Source organism: Pollachius pollachius (assembly GCF_949987615.1).
Source record: "Pollachius pollachius genome assembly, chromosome: 12".
Lineage (NCBI taxonomy): Eukaryota > Metazoa > Chordata > Actinopteri > Gadiformes > Gadidae > Pollachius > Pollachius pollachius.
The window spans coordinates 19664797-19686097 of NC_136945.1; the positions used below are offsets into that span (position 1 = coordinate 19664797).

The window sequence follows — 21301 nt, forward strand, 5'->3', positions numbered from 1 at the left end:
TGTGTGATATGTCGTGTTGTGTATTGTGTGTTGTGTTGTTGTGTTTACAGGATAGATGTGATCGTGGTGTTGTATGTTGTGTTGTGGTGTGTTGTTGTGTTAACAGGATGGATGTGATCGCTCTTTTGTGTGCTGTGTTGTGTATTGTGTGTTGTGTTGTTGTGTTAACTGGATAGATGTGATCGTGGTGTCGTGTATTGTGTTGTGTTGTTGTGTTAACAGGATAGCTGTGATCGTGGTGTCGTGTATTGTGTTGTGTTGTTGTGTTAACAGGATAGCTGTGATCGTGGTGTCGTGTATTGTGTTGTGTTGTTGTGTTAACAGGATAGCTGTGATCGTGGTGTCGTGTATTGTGTTGTGTTGTTGTGTTAACAGGATAGCTGTGATCGTGGTGTCGTGTATTGTGTTGTGTTGTGTTGTTGTGTTAACAGGATAGATGTGATCGTGGGGGGGGGTACGGGCCCCTCTACTCCACGCCGTCAGCGCTCCCTCAAGGAGTCCCCCGTGTTCTCCAGGTCAGGACTCCCAGGATGCACCTCTCCAAATTCGCCAGCAGTTTGGCAGACATTTTGTCAGTAGGCTTGGCCAAATCTGAATAAAAATGGTTCTAGACCGGGTGAACCAATCAGAGGCAGCCGGTCCACTGACACAACCAATGGCCTGTTCAGCTTCTGCTTCTGTCCAATCAGGGCAGTTCTCCCACTTCCTGGACTCTTCTGATTGGACAGCTGCTGTCCGTAAGTCTCCACTGTGTGTCTGTCTCATCAGAAACACAGTGCATGACATCACTCCCAATTAGACAGCTGCTATGGACCGTATCAACCAATCAGAGGAGACCTACCAGTCCAACCTATGACATCACAACATCTCTCATCAACACATCGCAACCTATCTAATCCTCACAACACAACATCTCCCATCAACACAACACAACATATCTAATCCTCACAGCACAACATCTCTCATCAACACAACAAAACATCTCTAAACACAACATAACCTCTAGTCATCACAACACCTCTAATCACAACATTTTACATTACACATTTGCACAACGTCTCTAAGCAAGACATGTCTGTTCACAACATAATTAACACAAAATCAGCTCAACGTCTGTAATCAACACAACACCTCCCATCACCCCAACACCTATATCTCAATCAGCAGAAGGAGCAGGCTGTAGACTGAGGGACTGGTAGATCTCTAACCTGCCTGCCTGGCCGCCTGCCCCGGTCGTCACAGGGACCAATCACAGCGGAGCTCCCAGCTAGGCTGTGTTCACGTCCCCATCGTTCTGTCCTCCCCCCTGCCCGTTCTCTCGTCCTGCCCGTGGACGAGCAGGTAGAGAGACTGTGTGTCTGTGTGTCGCCAGAGTGGACCAGATCGTAGGCAGGGGCCAGCAGCCCACCGACAAGGACCGGCCAATCCCTGACAAGGAACGTCCCAAAGCAGCCAATGAGGAGAGCACTGAGGACCCGAGCATGATGGGACGCCTGGGAAAGGTGGAGAAACAGGTAACGCGAGCTGCTAACCGCTAACCCCGCTAAAAACACCCAGAGAACAGGACACAAACTGCTAACAATGCTAAGGCTAGCTGATATACTGCTAATGCTAACCGCTAACACTGCTAACACTATTCACTCGAGAAACAGGAAACATTGCTAACACTGACCGCTAAAACTGCTTACATGGCTGCGGTGTGCTACGTATAAGTGTACACGTACTATTTAAGTGTATTATCTAGTTCTTATTCTTAATAAATCTCTTTGGTGTGAAGGTGTTGTCCATGGAGAGGAAGCTGGACTTCCTGGTCAACCTGTACATCCAACGAATGGGAATCCCCCAGACAGAGACCGACGCCTACTTTGGCTCCAAGGAGCCCGCCCCCCCCTACCAGAGCCCTGTGGATCACCTGGAGAGGAACCAATCAGCCAGGTGAGTCCCAGCACTGCAGCCAATCACGTTAGAGTACTTAACTGCTTAATACAGGTTGGCTTTAGAAATGGCACTGTTTTACTTCAGTCAATTCATTATTAATGATACAATGAATAATGATCATGAGGAATGACACAATGAATAATGATTCTTAAATAATGTATCATGAGGTATGACTGAATAATGGAACTAGTTTTGACTAGTTGTTGTCTTTGCAGGCCGTGTATTAACTAGTTGTAGTGAACTTGTTGTGTATTAGCTAGCTGCTGTCTGTGCAGGCCGTGTATTATCTAGTGGTAGTGAACTAGTTGTAGCAAACTAGTTGTGTATTAACTAGTTGTACTCAACTAGTTGTGTATTAACTAGTTAAGGTTAAATAGTGGGGTATTAACAAGTTGAGGTTAACTTATTGTGTATAAACTAGTTGTAGAGAACCAGTTGTATACTAACTAGTTGTAGTGAACTTGCTGTGTATTAATTAGTTGTATTGTACTAGTTGTGTATTAACTAGTTAAGGTTAAATAGTGGTGTATTAACTAGTTAAGGTTAACTTGTTGTGTATAAACTAGTTGTAGAGAACCAGTTGTATACTAACTAGTTGTAGTGAACTTGCTGTGTATTAATTAGTTGTATTGAACTAGTTGTGTATTAACTAGTTAAGGTTAAATAGTGGTGTATTAACTAGTTAAGGTTAACTTGTTGTGTATAAACTAGTTGTAGAGAACCAGTTGTTTACTAACTAGTTGTAGTGAACTTGTTGTGTATTAATTAGTTGTATTGAACTAGTTGTGTATTAACTAGCTGCTGTCTCTGCAGGCCGTGCCCCAGTGACATCACCAACGTCATCCGTTCCAGCTCCATCCCCCTCCCGCCCTTCACCAGCCCCCCCTCCACCTCCTGGCAGCCAATCAGCTCCCAGGTCCATCAACAAGCCCTGCCCCTGAGCCAGCGTAGCCAAGGCAACACTCCAAGTCCGGTCGGAGACGGGTCCCTGGTTCGACTCCCACCTCCTCCCCCTAACGACAGGAGACCTCACAGACTGAGCGCTGGGGAGCGGGGAGGGGAGAGAGGGAGGGAGAGAGGAGGGGAGAGAGGAGGGGAGAGAGGAGGGGAGAGGGGAGGGGAGAGGGGAGGGGAGAGAGGAGGGGAGAGGGGAGGGGACAGAGGTGGGGAGAGAGGAGGTGACAGAGGAAGAGAGAGAGGAGGGGAGAGAGGAGCTGAAGGAGGAGGTGACAGAGGAGGGGAGAGAGGAGCTGACGGAGGAGGTGAGAGAGGAGGGGAGGAGAATGGCGAGGGGAGAAGGCAGAGGAGGGGAGAGATAGCAGAGGAGGAGGTGTACAACGAGGAGCTGGAAGGCTCCCTCAGTGGCTCCTCCCTCTCCCCCGCCCAGGAGAACCAGGAGTACTGCCCCTCCTCCTCTGCACGTCCGGGGGGCGGAGACCGCAGCACTAAGGCCCGCCCCTTCAGCGCAGAGGGCCAATCAGACAGTGACGCTGAGCATCCTGCTCCCTTACCCCACTCTGCCTCGGGAGAGAGAGCCTGGAACAAAAACAAGTAGGACCGGACCCAACCAGAACAAACTAGACTAGACCAGACTAGACAAGAACAAACTTGATTAGACCAGTACCAACTAGACCAGACCAGACCAGAACAAACTAGATTAGACCAGTACCAACTAGACCAGACCAGACCAGAACAAACTACATTAGACCAGGACCAACTAGACCAGACCAGGACAAACTAGATTAGACCAAACTAGACTAGACTAGAACAGACCACACCAAACTAGGCCAAACTACAGCAAACTAGACCAGCACAAACTAGATTAGACCAAACTAGATAAAACCCAACTAGACCAGCCCAAACTAGATTACACCAGACCAGACTAGACCAGAACAGACCAGACCAGACTGGAATAAACCAGAACAGAGCAGACCAGACTCTTGATAACAAACTTGCTCAGTTGATAGGGGGCAGTTGATAACAAACTTGCTCTGAAAGAAGAGAAAGACTTCGTCTTCTAAAGTGTTGAATGTTTGACGAGAGATGGACATATGACACGCCCCCTCGACAGGGCACACCCCATGCCCTCCACAGAACACGCCCCCATCCAATGGCCCCGCCCCTTAACAGGACACACCCCCTCCACAGAACACGACCCCTCCCCATCTTGCCCATCCACAGGTCCCGCCCCTCAACCCAACACACCCACTCCACAGTATACGCCGCCTATGCAGGACACGCCCACTTCACCAAGAAGCCGCTACACAGGACACATAATGTCGATAGGACACGCCCCCTCCTCGCGGACACGCCCTTGACTATAGGGCACACCCCCTTGCCCCAGCCAAGTGGGCTCCTCCCACAGGACCTTTGGCTAACTAATGGATCAGGAATGCTAGCATCATAGGAACATCAGCTAACACTAATATGCCAATGAGCACCATACTCAGGTACTGCAGTACTCTTCTGCTGTCTAGAGCAGTCTAATGGTCATTCATGGTGAATAGTAAATGTATTTAGGGTGATGTTGACTCACTTGCATTTCCTCTTGAATTAAACTTTTCTGGATTAGTTTAATAACCGGTTGTATGAATGTTTTTTTTTATATATATATATATATATAGTCAAATTTCTGCCTCTTCATTTGTATTGGATTGTATTGGCTTTTAAATCCTTTTATGTAACCTTATATTGTTATTTTGTTTTGTTTTTATTCCTGTATTTTGTCTTGTAATGTGTCTTTGGGTGTCTAAAAATGTGTATGTATGTATGTATATATGTATGTATGCATATATATATATATATATATATATATATATATATATATATATATATATATATATATATATATATATATATATATATATATATATATCATGACACCATTGGGAGGGCACCAAACCGGTAATTGTTTTTATTTATGTTATTTTTCATGCTCAACTGAATTCAAAAGATTGAGCCTCTACAGTCATACCTGCTGCATCATTGTTTGCATGATGTAAATTGTATTTAATATTCAAGTCATATTTTAAATGGCGGATTCTGATTAGGAATCCTCCTTTTAAATCATTGGTCTAATAGTGTTTTCACAAGAATCATTTTAACCACCAAGGATTATTATTGAATATCCACATCTGTATAACAAGCACAAATATTATATGTATAATCTAGTGGCTATCATTTAGCATGACCTAGGTTCTACTAGATGGAAGCCCATCGGTGGCGAGGTGTCAGCAGGACATAACTGCTACTAGCTAGTAGCTTAGCTGTGGCCAGCTGTTAGCAGGACCTAGCTGCGGCCAGCTGCTAGCGGGGCCTAGCTGCTATTAGCTAGTAACCTTGCGGTGGCTAGGCTTGTACTATTTAGCTAGTGATTTATTGAGTGCGTTATGATTTCCAACAAGTGCTGAAACCACCATATGATTGTCCTGGACTGTAAAGAGACTCAATGGCTGATACATGTATTATACAATTATTAATAATATTACGTTCAAGCCACTCTTCTAAATATATACATATTTATCTTTCCTGAGCTCCAATTGTATGTACATTTTTGTCTCTGATACTAGCCCTCCTATCAACACACCAGCGAACTAACACTTAATTAGTGTAATGATTAATTATGTAAAAATAATGACATGAAATCCATTCTGTAAGGGTGGTGTTAAAAATTATTGTATGGGGCGCTTGTTTTACTGATTAATGAATAAAGTTTAAATACTGCATTTAAGGTTTTTAAATACTGTGTACCTCCTGCAGTTATTTTACCTGAAGTTATATCATTTATTTTACATAGAAACTGAATTAATAATAACCATGACATTTTTTTGCTCTATTTTGGCCATACAATAAAGCAATTACAATTTAACATTGAGGGGGAGAGACAGCAATAGAGATGGATGGATGGATGGATGGATGGATGGATGGATGGATGGATGGATAGATAGATAGATAGATAGATAGATAGATAGATAGATAGATAGATAGATAGATAGATAGATAGATAGATAGATAGATAGATAGATAGATAGATAGAAAGCCAGGCAAACACATAGTGATAGATAGACAGACAGATAGTGAAAGATAGACAGACAGACAGTGATAGATAGGTAGACAGACAGACAGGTAGTGATAGATAGACAGAAAGACAGATAGTGATAGATAGACACATAGACAGACAGCAGTAGCTGATAAATGTATTCCTATTTGTTTTATCACGGTCTAAAGTATTTTCTTAGACTTGATAAATATCTTTGGTCTGAAAATCAAACCAAACCAAATCATCTTTATAGGAGGCTCCGTGGGAATGTGATTGCTGTATCACGTGGTTCCTTTATTGAGCAGATCAGCGCAATTTGGTAGATGATTGCTCTGGAGCAGCTGGACGCTTGATCACGTTGTTGCTGTATACGGAACGCTTGGTCACGTGGGTCATATATACATCAGCTGACCTGTATTGGTCACGTGATTTGTGGTGGTACACATGAGGAAGTTTGGAGACGAGGTGAGGCGACGGAAACGGTTTACATGTTTAAAACGGCTGTTAATTCATTAGCGTGCTGCTTAATTGGTAAAGCGGACAGATTACCTTATAATACTAAACCTTAAACTGTAAACGGAGCATATTCATCAGAAAATGTGTTTATTTCACGGCAGTGTTTCCGGGACAGAAGACAATGACTAATGTTTTCAAAATGCTTCCACATTGTTTCAACTTTTTTAAAGTGCTTCCACTTTAAAACTCTTAAACGTGTTTTCAGTCCGCCAGATCTCTACCTGGTCTACGTTGTTGTATTATGTTTGATGTCACACTAAAGGTGGTTAAAGGTGTTGTAGGTAAGATTTAAGAGTAGTCTTTGAGTGCAATGTGTTAGAAATGCGAAAGCTATCCGTCAGCTATTAGTGATAAAAGATGACTCTGTGAGAATATGTTCTTGTCTGCTCACTTGACCGTTTGAGACCCCTTAGATTTAAGATGGCCTCGGAGCATCTCTTCCCTGTTTGGTCTTTGATCTTGCCTGTCAATCACAGGTCTGTGACGTGCAGCACTTCGAAAGTGTGGAGCTGATTCTTTATTAATCCCGTAAAACGTAGAGAGGATGGTTGATATGTTCTAGATACTTGCTCTATTTGGTTATTTTCTGCTCCATCTCAATACAGCTCATGAATCTTACCTAAAGCAGCATTGGTTTGTATTCGGGGCGCCCGAAAAAAATAATCTCAAACTTTGAATAATCGTAAGTACATCCAAACGAGTATTTTATTCTTTAATATTTAATATAATATTTAAAGAAAAAATAACAAAACTACCAAATCCTTAGCCTCCTAGCATAATTGCCTAAATCATATTTTGGCCAAATGTGACTCCACTCTACTAACTCTGATTCACTGCTATCTACTATTGATTCACTGCGCCTCATTGGCTATATCCTATCCAATCAGAGTGCTGTTTACATTCCACGATCACTATCTAAATAGCTCAGCTATTGACTTGGGCATTTTTTACGCTAAATACAAGATGACCCTTAAAATATGACTTGGGCCATGATGCTGTGAGGCTAACGATCTGCTTCCTGCTGCTGTGTGTCCGTCCCAGATGTTCCAGATGTTCGTCCTGCTGCTGGCGCTGCTGCTGCTGCTGGGGTCGGAGGCGGCTCCCCAAGGAGACGAGGTGGTCTACCTCCCCGGTCTCAGCAAGCAGGCTGCCTTCAAGCAGTACTCTGGATACCTGACCGTAGCCAACAACAAACACCTGCACTACTGGTCAGTACTGACGCCTGACTGTAGGAGAACAGACACACGCACCACCCCCTCTGCAATGCTATTCAGTACTCTGACACCTGACTGTAGTCTCTTCCTCTCTCGCCCACACACACACATACCCCACGAGACAATACACCTGCACTACAGCTCGGGGGGGGGGGGGGGGGGGGCTTACACTGTATGTATGTTAGGGGCCCTTACACTATCTATGTATGTACTGCTCTGAAACCTCCTCTGTCTGTGTCCTCCAGGTTCGTGGAGTCCCAGCTGAACCCAGCCAAAGACCCGGTGGTTCTGTGGCTGAACGGGGGCCCCGGCTGCAGCTCTCTGGACGGGATGCTGACCGAACACGGGCCCTTCCTGGTGAGTCCTCGTGCTGCCTCCTTAGCTCCCACCTAGATCCCTCCTAGCTCCCTGCTGCCTCCTAGAAACCTCCTAGCTCCCTGCACCCTCCTAGATCCCTCTGAAGCTCCCTGCTGCATCCCAGCTCCTTCCTTGCTTCCTATTAGTGAGATGCTCCCTGGTGCTAATCCCTCTCAGTGGACCTCAGACCAGTGGACCTAAAGACCAGTGTAGCCCAAAACCAGTGTAGTTCAGACCAGTGTAGCTCAGACCAGTGGACCTCTAGACCAGTGTAGCTCAGACCAGTGTAGCTCAGACCAGTGTAGCTCAGACCATTGTAGGTCAGACCAGTATACCAGGAGTAATGTGGTTGTTTCTTTCAGATCCAGGATGACGGCGTGTCCCTGGAGTACAACCCCTACTCCTGGAATAAAGTGAGTTGACCTTTGACACCTCTTTGACCTCTATGATGACCTCTCCCATGCAAAGAGTTTGACTGAGCTTTGTCCTTTAGATTTCCAACATGCTGTACTTGGAGTCACCAGCAGGGGTCGGCTTTTCTTATTCCGATGATAAAAACTACATCACCAACGACACAGAGGTACGTTTCCTCTTTCTGTTCTGAAGGAAGTGGAAAATCCATGGTCTTGTCAAAACATTAGATAAAATGACTACAACGCTTATACACCAGGATATTTATCTATTCAATGTGATAAATAGTCTGCTCTGGGCCATCACTGGGCTTGGGAATCTTTGAGATTCTCACTATTAAGATTTAGATTCTTGCGTACACGATTAGATTCAAAGTCAATTCTGGATTTCAAGGTAGTATTTTAGACCAGTACCTCTTGAAGTCCATGGCCACTACGCAGATGTGCGTGTGTTGCGTCACTCACTGCGCCACAGCAAGGCTCCAGAGGGATCGGGGTTGTGATCCATGCTGCAGGTGTGTTCTGCAGGGTCTCAGGTCTCGGTCTTCTCCTCCCCAGGTGTCCATGAACAACTACCTGGCCTTGAAGCAGTTCTTCAACCTCTTCCCAGAGTACAGCAAGAACCAGCTGTTCCTGACGGGAGAGAGCTACGCAGGGATCTACATCCCCACCCTGGCAGAGAGGGTGATGGAGGACCCCACGCTCAACCTCCAGGTGCCACCTCTCTGCCGCTCTGGGATGTTATGGTGGAGATGTTATGGTGTGGTGGAGATGTTGTGATGTGGTGCGGTGGAGATGTTGTGATGTGGTGCGGTGGAGATGTTGTGATGTGGTGCGGTGGAGATGTTGTGATGTGGTGCGGTGGAGATGTTGTGATGTGGTGTGGTGGAGATGTTATGATGTGGTGTCACGGAGATGTTATTGTATATAGATGTATTATGTGTGGATGTGATGTTATGATGGACGATGGCACGTGTGCCTTGGTAACGATCCTGTCTTGCTCATGGTTGCCTCTCGGTTGTCATGGTTGCCTCTCGGTTGTCATGGCGCCTCGCAGTTGTCATGGCGCCTCGCGGTTGTCATGGCGCCTCGCGGCTCCCGTTGTGTGGTGGTTGATGTTCTGTCTCTTCCCAGGGTATCGCCGTTGGCAACGGGATGGCCAGCTACGAGCTGAACGACAACTCCCTGGTGTACTTTGCGTACTACCATGGTCTCCTTGGCAACCAGCTCTGGGCCAATCTGCAGACTTTCTGTTGTAGTAAGGGAAGCTGTGACTTCTACAACAACCACAACTTCACCTGCTCCACCAGCGTACGTCCTCACTAGAAACTACCGTGTTCCCCTACGTCTTTCTTTGTTGTACACGGGGAATGGGTTAACCTAGCGATTGTGAGTGCCTGGCCCTTGTTATCTCTGACGGTACACCCTTACTGTACCGACAGAGATATATTGTTGTTTCTCTATCTTCTGTCAAATCTACTTATTGCAAGTCGCTTTGGATAAAAGCGTCTGCTAAATGTAAATGTCCTCACTAGTATTGTGTACTTTGCTTGTTGGGAATTGCTGCTCTGCATGGACTCTAACTCTAGAGTTTCCCTCCTCCCTCCATCCTCTGGGGCTATGGCATCTGGCGCGTTGCAGCTGGAACAGGTGCAGACCATTGTGTACAGCTCAGGCCTGAACATGTACAACCTGTACGCCCCCTGTCCGGGGGGGGTCGGCGAGAGGTTTGGGTGAGTCCGAACCCCCTGAACAGACCAGGTCCTCTGGTGGGAGGGTTGGTTGGTTTGGTTGACTGACCCTGGTTGTTGTTGTGGTTCCAGGATGGATGGCGATAGTCTGGTTCTCAGAGACCTGGGGAACAGCTTCACCAGACACCCCTCGACACAGCGGTTGAACCAGGTGGGTCCTAGTTTGGGTTATGGTATCGATATTAGGTTGTGGTTTGGGGATAGGTATAGGGTGACTGTAAGCAATTAGTTATTGGTTATCTAATGGCTTAGGTTTAGGGTTATGGTAGGGTATCAGATAAGGTTAGGTATTGTGTTTTGGTATGGGGATATGGTCAGGGGAAAGGGTTATTGATAAGGGTTAGGTATGGGGTTATAGTTAGGTATGGGGTTATGGTTAGCTATGGGGTTATGGTTTTGGGATATGGTCAGGGGAAAGGGTTATTGATAAGGGTTAGGTATGGGGTTATAGTTAGGTATGGGGTTATGGTTAGGTATGGGGTTATGGTTTGGGGTTATGGTTTGGGGATATGGTCATGGGAAAGGGTTATTGATAAGGGTTAGGTATGGGGTTATGGTTTGGGGATATGGTCATGGGAAAGGGTTATTGATAAGGGTTAGGTATGGGGTTATAGTTAGGTATGGGGTTATGGTTAGGTATGGGGTTATGGTTAGGTATGGGGTTATGGTTTTGGGATATGGTCAGGGGAAAGGGTTATTGATATGGGTTAGGTATGGGGTTATAGTTAGGTATTGGGTTATGGTTGGTGTTGATGAAGGACTTGTTTCCAGAAGCTGCGTGGTGTAGCATCCCTCTACAAGAAGGTCCGGCTGGACCCACCCTGCACCAACTCCACCCCCTCCACCCTCTACCTCAACAACGCCTACGTCAGGGCGGCTCTGCACATCAGTCCTGCCTCACTGCCCTGGGTCATCTGCAGGTAACACACCCGGGCTGCATCCTGTGGCCCTGTAGACTGGGTGGCCCCGCCCATTCTGCCTGCGATTTGAGTTCGCCCCGCAGGAGGGTCTGGAGAAGAGCAATACATTTCTTTCTGCTTCCGATAGGTTTTTGCGGGAGCCAATCACCAAGCTGGCTTTTCCCCCTGCCACGCTATTGACTGGTTTAACACAATGACGACAGGGAAGCGACGGCGAGCAGCCAATTGCGTACAGAGTCATTTGAACTAGGCCCGTTGATCACGCCTCTTGTGCTGGAGAAAATGACAGCTGGCAGCTTCCCCAGAACAATGTGCAATCTACGATTGAGCTTGGTCTGGCAATAGCCAGGCTAGTAGCCCTGGGCTAGGTGCTAGCTGGGTAGCATGCTAGCTATCCCAACCGCTAAGACGACCCTCATAACGGACTGCTTTTGTCTTCTTTATTAAAGCTCGGAGGTGAACCTAAACTATGGGCGTCTATACATGGAAGTCAGTAAGCAGTACCTGAAGCTGCTGGGAGCCCTGGTAGGTATTGCTAGCGCTGGTCCAGCCTCATGGTCAAGCGTTCAGAACTCGCTGAGCTGGTTTAGGTTAAGCACGTTGCTCCTGTGTGTAACTTGTGTCCTGGTTTGTGCTCCCCAGCAATATCGCGTCCTGGTGTACAATGGTGACGTCGACATGGCCTGTAACTTCATGGGAGACGAGTGGTTCGTGGAGTCGTTGCAGCAGAAGGTACAGTTTAAATATCCGCAGATTTAAGGCTTTCACATCAGGAAGTGAAAGGCTGTTAAATCAGAAAGTGTAAGGCTTTGAAATCAGGAGGTGTAAGGCTTTGAAATCAGGAGGTGTAAGGCCTTGAAATCAGGAAGTGGAAGGTCTTGAAATCAGGAGGTCTAAGGCCTTTAAATCAGTAGGTGTAAGGCCTCCAATATGAAGCATCATAGAGACAACATCCGGAGGCATAGAGCTTTAAAATCAGGATGCATCAGTATGAATAAAGCTTTAAAGGAGAAATATGATGGTGTTTTCCCAACAAGTAAACATAGTATTTGAGTTCCAGAAAACTTTTTGAAGCTGTTTGTTGGAAATAGCTTTTAGGAAAAAAAATCTCGCCTACTGCTATTCCCATCCGTTTCAGTCCCTTCACAATGCGCTGTTTCTGGTGTCTGTAGCTTTAATGCAAATGAGCTGCTGCCCATTGACCAATGAGCTGTCAGACTGAACCACAGCATGGAGGAGAAGGGAATGTTGCCGTTTGCGGACTCCTGGAGCTCTATATCTATATAATATAATATAATATAATAATATTATGTATGGGTATTTATATTATATCTAATATCACGGCCAAAAGCTATGTTGCGCCTCAGATGATATTATGAATCATAAAGACTGCGTCTGACGTCTCTGGCACTTCCACAAGTAAGTACTCGTAGTGGGGGATGGCTCAGCCATCGTTGAGAAGAATTGGGGGAAAGGAACTTTGGCCTTGAATCTCTGAAGTCCATGAACCGCGACATGGAGGAGAAAGGGATTGTACTCAGCTTCCCGGCTGCTCCGGCGGGTATCCTCCGGGAGCTGAAAAGTCCGGCGGGGGGTAGCTCGTCGGCAGTCCGGCAGCTCAGCTCCGGGAGTACAATCCCTTTCTCCACCATTTCTCCTGCGGCCGAAGCTTCGGCAGCAGGAGAAATGGTGGAGAAAGGGATTGTACTCCCGGAGCTGAGCTGCCGGACTGCCGACGAGCTACCCCCCGCCGGAGCTGCTCGTCCGCTGGTCCACAAAATCTCAGCTATGCTCTGATTGGAGGGGAGTGGGGAAGTGGGAGGTAATATTCAACTGTGCCCCCTTCCTACGTAGGATCGGGCGCAGGAACTGACTCGCTCGTTTGGTAACTGTAGGCGGGGTACTTTCAGAAATGCATATCTCACTCAAAAAATCACGTACAGACTTTTTTCAAAGTTTGTATGCGTGCGGGAGCACCAGAGACCCGAAACAACACCAAATCCCAGGAAAAGTGTTGTTTTCATAATATGTCATGAGGTGTATAGCTTTGAAATAATGTATAAATCATTAGGAATACAAGTTCTCACCCCCCCCATCCTACACCCCCTTCAGGTGGAGGTACAGCGGAGGACCTGGACCTACCAGGACAAGGATGGGCTCCAGGTGGGCGGTTTCGTTAAGGAGTTCAGCAACCTCGCCTTCCTAACCGTTAAGGTAAAGTCCTCCACTCCTGGTGGCTAATCGCTATGCTAGCAGTGGCGGTGGCATTAGGTTAGCCAACCATAACCCCAACTAACTGGACTTTATTGCGTTTTCTTATTCTTTGCAGGGCTCGGGTCACATGGTCCCCACTGATAAGCCCGCTGCTGCCTACGCCATGTTCTCCCGCTACCTCCTGAGACAGCCCTACTGACCGGAGCTAGAGACCGGACCCAACCACAAACTGACCACCACGCTGCATGAAATGAGACGATCAGTGACACTGAACAACTCCCAAGCTCCGATTGTCTTCCTGCTTCTTGTATTCTGTATATGTAAATTAAAAGATTACGAAAATAAGTTGCTGTGAATCATCTTCTACCTCGATTTTTTCTGGTGGGGTTACTACAACCCTAACTCCACCTTGTAGTCACACTGGGGGGTTACTACAACCCTAACTCCACCTTGTAGTCACACTGGTGGGGTTACTACAACCCTAACTCCAGCTTGTAGTCACACTGGTGGGGTTACTACAACCCTAACTCTACCTTGTAGTCACACTGGTGGGGTTACTACAACCCTAACTCCACCTTGTAGTCACTCTGGTGGGGTAACTACAACCCTAACTCCAGCTTGTAGTCACACTGGTGGGGTTACTACTACCCTAACTCCACCTTGTAGTCACACTGGTGGGGTTACTACGACCCTAACTCCAGCTTGTAGTCACACTGGTGGGGTTACTACAACCCTAACTCCACCTTGTAGTCACACTGGTGGGGTTACTACAACCCTAACTCCAGCTTGTAGTCACACTGGTGGGGTTACTACGACCCTAACTCCACCTTGTAGTCACACTGGTGGGTACGGTTAAGGTTCTATCTAGTGGTGGAGAACATTAAAGGACGTTTATGGATTCAAACACGACGCTACACACTGCGTTTTATTGAACACGTTTTTATTGCACTAGTTTGTGTGATGTGTGCATCATAACTTATGTTATGGGTCCAGTTAGATGGGTCAGTAGGTGGGGGTCCAGGTCCGTTCGCTGCTGGGTCTTGGGGGGGGGTCCAGTTCCAGGTCCAGGTCCAGGCTATGATGGGTCAGTAGGTGGGGTTCCAGGTCCGTTCTCTGCTGGGTCTTGGGGGGTGTCCAGGTCCTGGATTGTGGAGGTCCCGGTCTGCTGGTCTTGGGGGTTTACAGCGTCTCCTCACACCCAGGACGGATGCTGTTCTCGATCATGTCCCTCAGCCCCCGGCTGAAGTGGAGGTTGGCCCCTATCACGATGTAACCCTGAGGAGAGAGGAGGAGGAGGAGCAGACTGAGGGACCTGAGGAGGAGACTGTGAGAGGTAATAGAGACCTGAGGAGGAGGAAATATTCTCCTCATATTGGCATCCAACCCTAAGTGTTAGAAGTGGAATATAGTTTATCGTGTATGCTTAAATATAACGGTGTATAGAATAATATATTTTAGCAGTGTGTTTTGTATACAGTAGTATTAATGTTACACTGTATACAGTATTATTAATGTTATATCTACAGTAGTATTGTAGTATAAGTGTATCCGGTAGTATTGTAGTATAAGTGTTATGATGTACACACTAGAATTGTAGTGATATAATGTATAGTATATACTGTATATATAGGATCGTAGTACTCACGTTGTGATACTCCACCACCTCCTTCACAAAGTCCATGCCATCAGCCAGAGGGATCTGAACCCCTCTTTTAGTCCAGTCTACACACACACACACACACACACACACACACACACACACACACACACACACACACACACACACACAGGCACGCACACGCATGTGTTCAGAGAGATGCACAGGCACAACATTTACTATTCATATTCTAACTTGTATTATTAATGTTAATATGAGAATAATTATTAAACTGACTGTTGATGAGAGGAACCATGGAGATCTGGAGCATCGTCTTCAGAGGACCCTGGAGGGGGATCAACTACACACACACACACATACATACACGCACACGCACACACACACACGCACACGCAGGCAAACACACATGCAGGCACACATACACACAAACATTTGATTAAATACTGGTAGACAGACAGATTGTGAGAGGCAGAGAGACAGACAGAGAGGGAGAAAGATGGGTCTTACGGCAATGGATTCCAGGGCCGACTGATTGGAGAAGATTTTAAATCTGGAAGAAAATAAAGAACCTTGAGAATCACACACTTTACCTGTCTCACACACTCAACTGTCTCCCCCTACCTGTCCGCGTCTCATCCAACCTGTCCCTGTCTCACCCCACCTTTCCCACCCCGACTTGTCCCTATCCCACCCCACCCATCTCACCCCACCTGTCTCACCCCACCTGTCTCACCCCACCTGTCTCATCCCCCACCTCTCCATGTCTCACCCCAACCTGTCCCTGTCTCACCAAACCAGTCTCCTTTGACCACTAACCCCTGCTGTCTCATCCCACATGTCTTACCTCACCTGTCTCTGTCTCACACCCCCTGTCCGTGTCTCACTCCTGTCCCCCTTGTGTGTGCGTGTGTGAGTTTGTTTGTGTGTGTGTACCTGCGGAGGTCAGCTTGGACAGACAACCGTTTTCCCTTCATGGAGACTTTAGCGTTGAACTTAGCTTCCTGCAGGCAAAGGAGTAGGTTCAAACACACACACACACACACACACACACACACACACACACACACACACGGATTCACTCCATTTCAGACTCACCCACACAGACATGTCTGTATGTGTGTGCATGGGTGTGTGTGTGTGTATGTGTGTGTGTGTGTGTTGATGTATAATGTGTGTTTGTGTGTGTGTGTTGATGTATAATGTGTATGTGTGTGTTTGTTGATGTATAATGTGTGAGTGTGTGTGTGCGTTCATGTATAATGTGTGTGTGTGTGTGTGTGTGTGTGTGTGTGTGTGTGTGTGTGTGTGTGTGTGTGTGTGTGTGTGTGTGGTGTACCATAGTCATGCTGGTGAGCTGAACAGGAGGCCTCCCGGGCGGCAGCAACGTCACATCGACGATGGCTGTCACGGCAACGGTTGCCCCGGAGGTCCTGATGGAGGTCTTTGGAGGAGCCGTAACCTCCAGTTGGAGCGACATAGGAGCTTCCATAAGAGCTGGATTCTGAGGAACACACCATCATCATCATCATCATCATCATCATCATCATCATAATCATCATAATCAAAATCATCATCAAAATCCTCGTCACCACCTTATCATCATCATCACTGGTAATGTGTCTACTCACCAGCATCATGATGGTTCCAAAGAAGGTGGTCCTGAGCATCATCAGCATGTCTTTAGACATCTGGTGGAAGAAGAGCCAGCATCACCTGGAGGTCCTAAACCTCTGGTCTACAGCAGGAGACCAGAGCATCACCTGGAGGTCCTAAACATCTGGTCTACACCAGGAGACCATCACCTGGAGGTCCTAAACCTCTGGTCTACAGCAGGAGACCAGAGCATCACCTGGAGGTCCTAAACATCTGCTCTACAGCAGGAGACCAGAGCATCACCTGGAGGTCCTAAACATCTGCTCTACAGCAGGAGACCAGAGCATCACCTGGAGGTCCTAAACATCTGCTCTACAGCAGGAGACCAGAGCATCACCTGGAGGTCCTAAACATCTGGTCTACAGCAGGAGACCAGAGCATCACCTGGAGGTCCTAAACATCTGCTCTACAGTAGAAGACCATCACCTGGAGGTCCTAAACATCTGGTCTACAGTAGGAGACCAGAGCATCACCTGGAGGTCTTAAACATCTGGTCTACAGTCAGAGACCATCACCTGGAGGTCCTAAACATCTGGTCTACAGTAGGAGACCAGAGCATCACCTGGAGGTCTTAAACATCTGGTCTACAGTCAGAGACCATCACCTGGAGGTCCTAAACATCTGGTCTACAGCAGGAGACTAGAGCATCACCTGGAGGTCCTAAACATCTGCTCTACAGCAGGAGACCAGAGCATCACCTGGAGGTCCTAAACATCTGGTCTACAGCAGAAGACCATCACCTGGAGGTCATAAACATCTGGTCTACAGCAGAAGACCATCACCTAGAGGTCTTAAACATCTCTACAGGTAACCATCGCCTGGAGGTGTTAAACACCTGCTCTACATTAGGAGACAATCCCCTGGAGGTCCTGATATAAAGGTTTATTCTACCTGGAGTAAAGACAGTGACCGGTTTCCTCACCCTGTCATGGGCGATGTGCATCTGGAAGATCCCTGCTCTGTAGTAGGAGAACATGCCGCTGTCGAAGAAGAACTCTGACAGCGCCAGGTACACCATGCGGCCGTTCTCCTGGATCATCGGCGCCACCCCCGTGTTCTCCAGGCTCACGTTCTGATTGGCCAGCTCGTAGAACATCCCCTGAAACCACCGCCATGACGTCATCAGCAGAACCAAGCACAAAGAAATCAAATGCAATAGAAAGGTTACAACACAGTAGAGCAGAATATAACATAACAGAATAGATGAGAATAGAACGAAATAGAACAGGATAGAATAGAGCAGAATAGAGCGGAACAGAGCCGGAGGGGCTGCTCACCCTGAAGTGCATGTCCATGCTCCTGGAGGTGAAGACGGGGTCGCTGAGGAGGGAGTAGTCGATGCCAACGTAGTAGTCCACCTCACTCCTCACTGTCAACACAAACATCATGACAGGCTCCTCCCACTAGAGCTGGCCCCTCCCACCCAGACGTTAATACGCTCCCTGAAATCGGAGTGAAATGTGATATTAAAGTGATATAATTACGCATATTGATTGATTGTTTACCTGGAATCAGGGACAACATGGTGTTGATGTGACCAAAGGCAGCATCGTTTAGAGCAGGACAGATCTAGAGAGACAGACAGACAGACAGACAGACAGGGCTATAGCTAGGATTCACTGACTCCTTCATTGATGAATGGATTAATGATGTCAGACCTGTTTGTTGAGCAGGTAGCGCATCCCTGTGGTGATGAAGGAGGCCAGGATATCGTAGACCCTCCTGGAAACGGAAACGGATCAGTTAGAAGGGGAGTGTACCTATGTTCCCCGGGTCCTATGTTCCCCGGGTCCTATGTTCCCCCCTTTGTATGTGACCGGGGAACATAGGACCCTGAGAGCAAATCTTTTTTTCGTAGGATGGTAGGGGCAAGTACCGCCTTTTTCGCCTCTGATTCGCCTGTGATTGGTTAGAATGGCTCTCCTCCGATTGGTTATGGTTAGGGTTAGGGTGAGGGTTAACTCTCACCCTAACCCTAACCATAACCATAACCCTAAACCTGACCCTAACCCTTTGCACCCGGGGAACATAGGACCTGGGGAACATAGGGATGACCCCGTTAGAAGCTAACTTTTGGGGATTTCGACTGAGATTATGATTGGAGTTTGGTTTCTCGGTTTAAGTTTATTTAACATGAGGTTAGCTTGTAGTTTATGCAACATGGCATTAGGTGGTACTTCATTTAACATGAGGTTAGCTGGTAGTTTATTTAACATGACGCTAGACTGTGTAGTTTATTTAACATGACGCTAGGTTGTACTTTATTCAACGTAACGCTGGACGGTAGTTTATTGAACCTGGTGCTAACCTCTAGATGGTGCTAAGTCGTAGTTTATCATCTTCTCCGACAGACAGACAGATCCTTCACTGACCCCAGCGTGCCGCTGAACTCGGCGCTCATCTTGGCGATGTTAGCGTCACAGGTGATGTTGCTGATCTTCAGCCGACCCAGGTCGTCTCGGACAAACTTCAGCGCTGCGTGGATGTCGACGCCTTCGGCCGAGGCGTTGACGGTTCCTTTGTCGAAACTGACAGAAGGTGAACATGTAACGACGTACCACGAACATTAAGTATAGAAACAGTAAGTGGAGTAGGGTTGGTGTGGTAGAGTAGGCGGAGGTGTAGTAGAGTAGGTTGAGGTGTGGTAGAGTAGTTAGTGTAGCGGTAGAGTGGGTGGTGTAGTAGAGTAGGTGGAGGTTTGGTAGAGAATGTGCTGGCGTGACAGATGAGGCGGTGCTGTGGTAAAGCAGGTAACGTGGTAAAGTGGTATTTAAAGCCAGCTCACAAGAACCAGTAGAGGATCTGTCTCTTGAAGCTCAGGGTGATGGAGGAGTCCTTGACTTGGAACAGGAGACCCAGCTCTGGCTGGAAGAGGAGCTCAGCCTGCGTCATGTTGAGCTCCATGATCTTGATGCTGCCCGGAGGAACCAGGCGTCAAGACACTGGTCTCAAAGAACACCTGCACGTCTGTTGCTGTGTTTGGTGTAACGTTAAATACGTTACCAAGTACTGCGGTAAAAAAAAAAGTACTGCGGTACTATCGTACATCGTTCCTACTCAGTGATGGCGTAGGGTTAGAGAGTAGGATTGCAATATATTGTACATTATATAGTTCCTCTTTTGTGATGGTGTAGTGTGAGATACAAAGTACTATAGAAGTACAAGTTCTCAAGTAATGTATGTATAATGTATATCCAGTATTATTTTACTATGTTATGGTGTGGTGTGAGATACAAAATACTGTAGAAGTAGAATTACTTTGGGATGGAGTAGTGGGAGATAAAAAGTACTAGAGCAGTAGAAGTACTACTGTAATATATTACTCTGTGATGGTGAACTGGAGCCGTCCCTCCTGCCCTTTCATCTCGGGCATCGAGATGTTACTCAGCTCCTCTTCCACAAACTTCTGTGTCTCATACTTCACTAAAACATCACAAATACTTAGTATTAAATACAACATACTTCACTAAAACATCACAAATAATTTGTATTAAATACTACATACTTCACTAAAACATCCCAAATATTTTGCATTATATACTATGTACTTCACTTAAACATCACAAATACTTTGTATTAATACTACGTACTCACACATACTATGTACTTAAATACAACGTACTTCCCTTAAACATCCCAAATACTATGTACTTCCTGAAAAACATGTTACAAATAATAGCATAATGTTACATTCCGTCATCATAAGTCCTCCTCTCTGTTTATGTTGTTTTGCCACGGTGACAGCGGTACATCTTACACATCTCCAGCCCTTTATCGGTGATGCGGATTCTGACTCCGGCTGGCTCTGGCCTGTTGCAGGTTACCATGGTAACCAAGAGAAGAAGGGGGGACCACAGGAAGAGAACCATCCTGAACCTAGGAAACATACACACACACACACACACACACACACACACACACACACACACACACACACACACACATACCATCAGGACAAGCTGTTTACTTTTGTAATCCCCCCTGACTCACAAACCACAGGGTGTGTGTGTGTTTGTGCGTGGGTGAGACAAACATTTCTTGGAATTCAACCTCTGCACATAAACTCGCACTATGCACACACACACACAAATACATGCACACACACACGCACAAACACAAACTTCCACTGTATACACTGACACACACTATATATACAAACATTAGTGTAACTAGTATTCAGCACTTTCACAGATACAGTATGTAAACATATAGATGCATAGATTTTATTCAACGAGTGTGTGTTTGTGTGTGTTCGGGTTGGCGTGTGTCTGTGAATGTGTATGTCTGTGTAGGTAAGTGTGTGTATTGGTGTGTGGATGTGTGCGTGCGTTGGTATGTGGTTGTGTGTGTGTGTTGTGTGTGTCTGTGTGTGTGCGATGGTATGTGGTTGTGTGTGTGGGTGTGTGTGTGTGCTACACTGTACCTTTTGGACCTTCCACTGCTATTCCAGTCTATTTTATTCCAATGTCTTTCTCCCTCTGTGTGTGTTTTTGTCTTTCCCTCTCTCTCTTTGTCCCTCTCTCTCTTTGTCCCTCTCTCTCTCTCTTTCCCTCTCTGTGTGTTTGTCTCTGTCTCTCTCTCTCCCTCTCTCTCTGTGTCTCTGTCTCTCTCCCTCTCCCTCTTCCTCTCTGTGTGTGTCTCTCTCTCCCTCTCTGTGTGTCTGTGTCTGTG

General features: G+C 46.7%; 3 protein-coding genes across 6 annotated transcripts in view; 2 read left to right on the plus strand and 1 right to left on the minus strand.

Annotated features, from left to right (window-relative positions):
* The window catches only part of LOC307083747 (potassium voltage-gated channel subfamily KQT member 2-like), a gene marked incomplete at both ends in the record, with an annotated part of 5434 nt that extends 1118 nt beyond the window's left edge, over positions 1–4316 (plus strand). Inside the window, 7 exons of the mRNA XM_079747700.1 lie at positions 51–71; positions 274–280; positions 376–515; positions 1373–1514; positions 1778–1935; positions 2752–2988; positions 4283–4316. Coding sequence (XP_079603826.1) covers positions 51–71; positions 274–280; positions 376–515; positions 1373–1514; positions 1778–1935; positions 2752–2988; positions 4283–4316 — 739 coding nt within the window. The remainder of the gene's footprint in view (positions 1–50; positions 72–273; positions 281–375; positions 516–1372; positions 1515–1777; positions 1936–2751; positions 2989–4282) is intronic.
* Positions 4317–6402: 2086 nt separating this feature from the next.
* ctsa (cathepsin A) lies at positions 6403–13690 on the plus strand. Of its 4 annotated transcripts, none has more exons than XM_079748568.1 (15): positions 6403–6442; positions 7099–7175; positions 7535–7701; positions 7953–8064; positions 8427–8477; positions 8558–8644; positions 9033–9188; positions 9609–9785; positions 10116–10207; positions 10298–10376; positions 10997–11145; positions 11595–11670; positions 11788–11877; positions 13258–13359; positions 13475–13690. In XM_079748568.1, exons 3-15 carry the CDS (start codon positions 7535–7537, stop codon positions 13556–13558), a joined length of 1422 nt encoding a protein of 473 aa, XP_079604694.1. In that variant the 5' UTR covers positions 6403–6442; positions 7099–7175; the 3' UTR covers positions 13559–13690. The 4 variants fall into 4 exon arrangements, with proteins under 4 accessions (XP_079604694.1, XP_079604695.1, XP_079604696.1 ...); XM_079748569.1 differs by lacking the exon at positions 6403–6442 and adding an exon at positions 6448–6508; XM_079748570.1 differs by lacking the exon at positions 6403–6442 and adding an exon at positions 6521–6774.
* Positions 13691–14298: 608 nt separating this feature from the next.
* On the minus strand, positions 14299–21301 carry pltp (phospholipid transfer protein). Its single transcript, XM_079747823.1, has 16 exons — positions 21054–21301; positions 20388–20506; positions 19954–20053; positions 19416–19544; positions 19003–19158; positions 18289–18352; positions 18136–18199; positions 17908–17999; positions 17553–17729; positions 16606–16665; positions 16314–16478; positions 15911–15978; positions 15485–15527; positions 15254–15317; positions 15005–15081; positions 14299–14634 (listed from the first exon to the last, which is right to left on the minus strand). The coding sequence occupies exons 2-16, from the start codon at positions 20497–20499 to the stop codon at positions 14539–14541; spliced, it is 1467 nt and encodes a 488-aa protein (XP_079603949.1). The 5' UTR covers positions 20500–20506; positions 21054–21301; the 3' UTR covers positions 14299–14538.

Excerpts from the sequence above, each read along its gene's own strand:
- pltp (XM_079747823.1), bottom strand. The coding sequence starts at position 20,499 with ATGGTTCTCTTCCTGTGGTCCCCCCTTCTTCTCTTGGTTACCATGGTA. Across the intron at positions 18,353-19,002 it reads GAGTTCAGCGGCACGCTGGG|GAGGGTCTACGATATCCTGG; the intron begins GTCAGTGAAGGA and ends TTCCGTTTCCAG. Across the intron at positions 18,200-18,288 it reads GCTACCTGCTCAACAAACAG|ATCTGTCCTGCTCTAAACGA; the intron begins GTCTGACATCAT and ends CTGTCTCTCTAG.
- ctsa (XM_079748568.1), top strand. The coding sequence starts at position 7,535 with ATGTTCCAGATGTTCGTCCTGCTGCTGGCGCTGCTGCTGCTGCTGGGG. Across the intron at positions 8,645-9,032 it reads ACATCACCAACGACACAGAG|GTGTCCATGAACAACTACCT; the intron begins GTACGTTTCCTC and ends TCTCCTCCCCAG. Across the intron at positions 13,360-13,474 it reads TCGCCTTCCTAACCGTTAAG|GGCTCGGGTCACATGGTCCC; the intron begins GTAAAGTCCTCC and ends TATTCTTTGCAG.